At 51.9% G+C, this 7,500-nt stretch overlaps 1 protein-coding gene across 1 annotated transcript in view; it reads right to left on the bottom strand.

The window, feature by feature from the left end:
* The window catches only part of celsr3 (cadherin, EGF LAG seven-pass G-type receptor 3), a 64,107-nt gene that overhangs the window by 10,012 nt on the left and 46,595 nt on the right, over window positions 1-7,500 (bottom strand). The window contains 8 exon segments of the mRNA XM_061257494.1: window positions 982-1,076; window positions 1,231-1,328; window positions 1,446-1,565; window positions 2,373-2,499; window positions 2,875-2,954; window positions 3,666-3,778; window positions 6,675-6,849; window positions 7,385-7,500. The exon segment at window positions 7,385-7,500 is cut by the window's right edge and continues 91 nt beyond it. Of these exon segments, the coding sequence (XP_061113478.1) occupies window positions 982-1,076; window positions 1,231-1,328; window positions 1,446-1,565; window positions 2,373-2,499; window positions 2,875-2,954; window positions 3,666-3,778; window positions 6,675-6,849; window positions 7,385-7,500 (924 nt within the window).

The following is a 7,500-nucleotide window of genomic DNA, read 5'->3' as shown; positions in this document are numbered from 1 at the left end:
GTGTATGAGTGTGTGAGAGCGTGTGAGAGTGTGTGTGTGTATGAGTGTGTATGAGTGTGTGAGAGCGTGTGTGTGTAGTGTGTATGAGTGTGTGAGAGCGTGTGAGAGTGTGTGTGTGTATGAGTGTGTGAGAGCGTGTGAGAGTGTGTGTGTGTGAAAGTGTGTGTGTGTAGTGTATGTATGAGTGTGTGAGAGTGTGTGAGTATGTAATGCGTGTATGAGTGTGTGAGAGTGTGTGTGTGTGTAGTGTGTGTATGAGTGTGTGAGAGCGTGTGAGAGTGTGTGTGTGTATGAGTGTGTGAGAGCGTGTGAGAGTGTGTGTGTGTATGAGTGTGTGAGAGCGTGTGAGAGCGTGTGAGAGTGTGTGTGTGTATGAGTGTGTGAGAGCGTGTGAGAGTGTGTGTGTGTATGAGTGTGTGAGAGCGTGTGAGAGTGTGTGTGTGTATGAGTGTGTGAGAGCGTGTGAGAGTGTGTGTGTGTATGAGTGTGTGAGAGCGTGTGAGAGCGTGTGAGAGTGTGTGTGTGTATGAGTGTGTGAGAGCGTGTGAGAGTGTGTGTGTGTATGAGTGTGTGAGAGCGTGTGAGAGTGTGTGTATGAGTGTGTGAGAGCGTGTGAGAGTGTGTGTGTGTATGAGTGTGTGAGAGCGTGTGAGAGTGTGTGTGTGTGTATGAGTGTGTATGAGTGTGTGAGAGCGTGTGTGTGTAGTGTGTATGAGTGTGTGAGAGTGTGTGTGTATGTAATGCGTGTATGAGTGTGTGTGTGTGTAATGTGTGTATGTGTGAAAGTGTGTGTGTGTAGTGTATGTATGAGTGTGTGAGAGTGTGTGAGTATGTAATGCGTGTATGAGTGTGTGAGAGTGTGTGTGTGTGTAGTGTGTGTATGAGTGTGTGAGAGCGTGTGAGAGTGTGTGTGTGTATGAGTGTGTGAGAGCATGTGAAAGTGTGTGGGTGTATGTAATGTGTGTGTATGTATGCGTGTACCTCCGTCTCTGTGGAACATAGCCACATCCAGGTCTGTGGCTCCAGTGTGACTCAGCAGGTTCTGCTCCAGGGTTTGTCTGGCCAGCAGATTCTCTCTGTGAGGAAACGTCCGTTTAATATTCAAAAGATGATCGTGCCTGTTTAACTACAGCTCTTAACCCACTCATTCCCTCCTACATCTATCCCACGCTAGCTACATCGACCGTACATCTACCTCCACTCCTCCCACATCCATCCCTGAGAACACACCTCGCGCTGCTGACTGAAGAGATGGTGGAGGTTCCCAGTGTGATGCGATGTAGTCCACTCTGCTCCAGCAAGGAGGCACTGTTGTAGGGATTTGGACCCTGTGTACGCATGTGGAGAGAACAGGAGAGGAAAGACAGGTATGAAGGCTTGATCCGCGCTGCATGTGTGCTGAACTGTAGGAATTACAGGAATGTTTTTAACATTTTCTGGCTCACAGTTATCTGGGCGGTGTGTGGTGGGTCCTCAGCTGGGCTCTTCTTCCCCAAACAGGAGAGTTTCCAGGCCTCCTGCACCTCGGAATTCAGCAGGCAAAACACCAGAAACACGGCCACACCCTGGAGACCAGAAACACAGTCACACTGGAGACCAGTAACACAGTCACACTGGAGACCAGTAACACAGTCACACTGGAGACCAGTAACACAGTCACACTGGAGACCAGTAACACAATCACACTGGAGACCAGAAACACAATCACACTGGAGACCAGAAACACAGTCACACTGGAGACCAGAAACACAGTCACACTGGAGACCAGAAACACAGTCACCCTGGAGACCAGAAACACAGTTACACTGGAGACCAGAAACACAGTCACACTGGAGACCAGAAACACAGTCACACACTGGAGACCAGAAACACAGTCACACACTGGAGACCAGAAACACAATCACACTGGAGACCAGACACACAATCACACTGGAGACCAGAAACACAATCACACTAGAGAACAGAAACACAGTTACACTGGAGACCAGAAACACAGTCACACTGGAGACCAGAAACACAGTCACACTGGAGACCAGAAACACAGTCACACACTGGAGACCAGAAACACAATCACACTGGAGACCAGAAACACAGTCACACACTGGAGACCAGAAACACAATCACACTGGAGACCAGAAACACAGTCACACTGGAGACCAGAAACACAGTCACCCTGGAGACCAGAAACACAGTCACACTGGAGACCAGAAACACATCCACACACACACACACACACACACACACACACACACACACACACAAAGGAAACAAGAAATAAAACAGTCATCACACACTCGCACACATGCACATACAGTACACACACACACACACACACACACACACACACACACACACACACACACACACCGCACCTGCAGGCAGCATAGTACAGTGTAGAGGTAGTGGAAGGCCAGGACACTGTTATTCACAGCCATCAGCCCAAAGAACCAGGTGGAGCTGGCCAGAACAAGCAGAATGGTGGCACTGCGTATGGTGGCACTGCAGAGAGAGAGAGAGAGAGATAGGGAGGGGAGGGGGTGAGAGAGAAATAGAGACAGAAAGATAGAGGGGCAGCAGATAGCAATAGAGACAGAAAAGATACATAGAGAGGGGGAACATTAAATGAAAAACAACAATGAAATGCCAACTCCTATTTGACTGACAAATGAAGTTATTATGATCAGTATATTCAGATTCAGGCTCATCAATCAGGCTTATCCGAAGCAAGGACACAGCTTATCAATGCTGAACACGGTTCACACGTGTGTGCTATATGAATGGTTTTAAATGCTGTAAAGAGCCTGTTTAGCAATGAAACAGTCTGTGTATTAACCCATATTTACAGCAATACTCCTCTCCCTCTCTCATACTCACACAACTGACTGTTTCTTGGTTTCCTTCTGTGAGGGGCTGCAGGACATACGCGCAACAACCATAAACATCCCGCCATTCACCTGCAACACAGACAGGGGGCAGCACTGAGACACAGCAACACACAGACACCGTCACTGACAAACATGAGGCAGCGCTAACACGGCACTGACATCGAACTGACAAACATGAGGCAGCACTGACACAGAACAGACACAGAAGAGGCAGCGCTAACACAGCACTGACACAGAACAGACACAGAAGAGGCAGCGCTAACACAGCACTGACATCGAACTGACAAACATGAGGCAGCACTGACACAGAACAGACACAGAAGAGGCAGTGCTAACGCAGCACTGACACAGAACAGACACAGAAGAGGCAGCGCTAACACAGCACTGACACAGAACAGACACAGAAGAGGCAGTGCAAACGCAGCACTGACACAGAACAGACACAGAAGAGGCAGCGCTAACGCAGCACTGACACAGAACAGACACAGAAGAGGCAGCGCTAACGCAGCACTGACACAGAACAGACACAGAAGAGGCAGCGCTAACGCAGCACTGACACAGAACAGACACAGAAGAGGCAGCGCTAACGCAGCACTGACACAGAACAGACACAGAAGATGCAGCGCTAATGCGGTGCTAATTCTGCGCAGACAAACATGAGGCAGCGGGACATAGCTCCCCCAACAAAAACTCAAACAGCCCTGAGGCAAGGAAAGGCCAAGAGTGAGACAGATGAAGCAGACAGACAGACAGACAGACGGACAGAGAGATCTGCAGTACCACAATAACAATGCCAATGGGTCCAGCGAAGCTCCAGATGAGCTTGTCATGGACAGAGATCCAGCAGAAGTCCGGGTTCCCATAGCCTTCGGGATCCAGTCCCACAGCCAGACCTGTGGGGGGGGAGATTCCCTGTCAGCCATGCGTGTGTAGCGGGGTTAGCTCAGCTAGTTTGCTAGTGGAACACCATGAAGTGCCTTAAAGCCAAGGCCACAGCAGGTTACTCTGACAACACTCGCTAATGACACAACCCTCAAATTAAAAAATAACATTATTGCCCTTGGCTAGGGGTGAGTTTGCCTTTAAATGACTGAAACACATTTATCTTGTCTTTGTCATATGTAGGCGAGTGAGAGGCCAGGGTTCAAATCCCACCTCAGGCAAATCTCTGTCTCCTCAGGTTCAGAGGGCAGCCTGTAGCCTAGTGGTTAAAGTACAGGACTGGGGCAGCCTGTAGCCTAGCGGCTAAGGTACATGACTGGGGCAGCCTGTAGCCTAGCGGCTAAGGTACATGACTGGGATCTGAAAGGTTGGTGGTTCAAGCCCCTGTGTGGCCACGGTAGGATCCACACAGCTGTTGGGACCTTGAGAAAGGCCCTTAACCTTGCATTGCTCCCGGGCGGATTATCCCCTGCTTAATCTAATCAAATGTAAGTGGCTTTGGATAAAAGCATCAGTTTCATGAACTCGTAGCATGTGGTCCACTTGTTGTTGTTTCTCAGTCTGCGTGTGTCTCACCCTCAGTGTGTCTCAGTCTGCGTGTGTCTCAGCCTCAGTGTGTCTCAGTCTGCGTGTGTCTCAGTCTGCGTGTGTCTCAGCCTCAGTGTGTCTCAGTCTGCGTGTGTCTCAGTCTCAGTGTGTCTCAGCCTCAGTGTGTCTCAGTCTGCGTGTGTCTCAGCCTCAGTGTGTCTTAGCCTCAGTGTGTCTCAGTCTGCGTGTGTCTCAGCCTCAGTGTGTCTCAGTCTGCGTGTGTCTCAGTCTGCGTGTGTCTCAGCCTCAGTGTGTCTCAGTCTGCGTGTGTCTCAGTCTGCGTGTGTCTCAGCCTCAGTGTGTCTCAGTCTGCGTGTGTCTCAGCCTCAGTGTGTCTCAGTCTGCGTGTGTCTCAGTCTCAGTGTGTCTCAGCCTCAGTGTGTCTCAGTCTGCGTGTGTCTCAGTCTGCGTGTGTCTCAGCCTCAGTGTGTCTCAGTCTGTGTGTGTCTCAGTCTGTGTGTGTCTCAGCCTCAGTGTGTCTCAGTCTGCGTGTGTCTCAGCCTCAGTGTGTCTCAGCCTGCGTGTGTCTCAGTCTGCGTGTGTCTCAGCCTCAGTGTGTCTCAGCCTCAGTGTGTCTCAGCCTCAGTGTGTCTCAGTCTGCGTGTGTCTCAACCTCAGTGTGTCTCAGTATGCGTGTGTCTCAGTCTGCGTGTGTCTCAGTCTGCGTGTGTCTCAGCCTCAGTGTGTCTTAGCCTCAGTGTGTCTCAGTCTGCGTGTGTCTCAGTCTGCGTGTGTCTCAGCCTCAGTGTGTCTCAGCCTCAGTGTGTCTCAGTCTGCGTGTGTCTCAGTCTCAGTGTGTCTCAGCCTCAGTGTGTCTCAGTCTGCGTGTGTCTCAGCCTCAGTGTGTCTCAGTCTGCGTGTGTCTCAGCCTCAGTGTGTCTCAGTCTGCGTGTGTCTCAGCCTCAGTGTGTCTCAGTCTGCGTGTGTCTCAGCCTCAGTGTGTCTCAGTCTGCGTGTGTCTCAGCCTCAGTGTGTCTCAGTCTGCGTGTGTCTCAGTCTCAGTGTGTCTCAGCCTCAGTGTGTCTCAGTCTGCGTGTGTCTCAGCCTCAGTGTGTCTCAGCCTGCGTGTGTCTCAGTCTGCGTGTGTCTCAGCCTCAGTGTGTCTCAGTCTGTGTGTGTCTCAGTCTGCGTGTGTCTCAGTCTGCGTGTGTCTCAGCCTCAGTGTGTCTCAGCCTGCGTGTGTCTCAGTCTGCGTGTGTCTCAGCCTCAGTGTGTCTCAGCCTCAGTGTGTCTCAGTCTGCGTGTGTCTCAACCTCAGTGTGTCTCAGTATGCGTGTGTCTCAGTCTGCGTGTGTCTCAGTCTGCGTGTGTCTCAGCCTCAGTGTGTCTTAGCCTCAGTGTGTCTCAGTCTGCGTGTGTCTCAGCCTCAGTGTGTCTCAGCCTCAGTGTGTCTCAGTCTGCGTGTGTCTCAGCCTCAGTGTGTCTCAGTCTGCGTGTGTCTCAGTCTGCGTGTGTCTCAGCCTCAGTGTGTCTCAGTCTGCGTGTGTCTCAGCCTCAGTGTGTCTCAGCCTCAGTGTGTCTCAGTCTGCGTGTGTCTCAGTCTCAGTGTGTCTCAGCCTCAGTGTGTCTCAGTCTGCGTGTGTCTCAGCCTCAGTGTGTCTCAGTCTGCGTGTGTCTCAGCCTCAGTGTGTCTCAGTCTGCGTGTGTCTCAGCCTCAGTGTGTCTCAGCCTCAGTGTGTCTCAGTCTGCGTGTGTCTCAGTCTGCGTGTGTCTCAGCCTCAGTGTGTCTCAGTCTGTGTGTGTCTCAGTCTGTGTGTGTCTCAGTCTGTGTGTGTCTCAGCCTCAGTGTGTCTCAGTCTGCGTGTGTCTCAGCCTCAGTGTGTCTCAGCCTGCGTGTGTCTCAGTCTGCGTGTGTCTCAGCCTCAGTGTGTCTCAGCCTCAGTGTGTCTCAGCCTCAGTGTGTCTCAGTCTGCGTGTGTCTCAACCTCAGTGTGTCTCAGTATGCGTGTGTCTCAGCCTCAGTGTGTCTCAGTCTGCGTGTGTCTCAGTCTGCGTGTGTCTCAGCCTCAGTGTGTCTCAGCCTGCGTGTGTCTCAGCCTCAGTGTGTCTCAGCCTCAGTGTGTCTCAGTCTGCGTGTGTCTCAGCCTCAGTGTGTCTCAGTCTGCATGTGTCTCAGCCTCAGTGTGTCTCAGTCTGCGTGTGTCTCAGCCTCAGTGTGTCTCAGTCTGTGTGTGTCTCAGTCTGCGTGTGTCTCAGCCTGCGTGTGTCTCAGCCTGCGTGTGTCTCAGCCTCAGTGTGAAACGTGTGGGATGCGTGTACCTGTGATGATGGCGGGCACGCCCCAGCCAATGGCGTAGTAGAACCTCATGGCTCCGTAGTTGATGTTGCGCACTTCCGTCTGCATGCGGTAGATATGCAGCCCCTCCACAAACAGCCAGGCAAACGTGGCCATGAAGAAGTAATGAAGCAGGATGGCAATGACAGTACAGAGGAACTGAGGAAGAACAGGAGAAGCACCAATCAGCAGGCAAGAAATCTGAGAGAAGCACCAATCAGCAGGCAAGAAATCTGAGAGAAGCACCAATCAGCAGGCAGGAATATTAGCGCCGTTCGCTACCAAGTACAATTTAAACACTCACACACACACACACACACACGCACACACACACCCATGCACACGCACATACACACACACCCACACACACGCACACGCACACGCACACTCACGCACACGCACACGCACACGCACACACTCACACACACACCCACGCACACGCACACGCACACGCACACTCACGCACACGCACACGCACACACTCACACACACACACCCACGCACACACTCACACACACACCCACGCACACACACACTCACACACACACTCACACACACACACACACGCACACACCCACGCACACACACACACACACACACGCACACGCACACGCACACGCACACGCACATACACACACACCCACACACACACACACACACACACGCACACACACACACCCACACACACACACACCTGTTGCTCAGTCTGGTTGATGCCCAGCAGGAAGACGATCTCGGACAGGAAGATGGCGGCGGCCGTGTTGGAGTGGATGCTGCGGGTGTTGGACTTGAGCCCTCTCAGGCAGGACA

The sequence above is a fragment of the Conger conger genome, chromosome 10 (assembly GCF_963514075.1).
Source record: "Conger conger chromosome 10, fConCon1.1, whole genome shotgun sequence".
Classification (NCBI taxonomy): domain Eukaryota; kingdom Metazoa; phylum Chordata; class Actinopteri; order Anguilliformes; family Congridae; genus Conger; species Conger conger.
The sequence above is the reverse complement of the archived record's forward strand: the minus strand, read 5'-3'. Positions and strand labels throughout refer to the sequence as shown.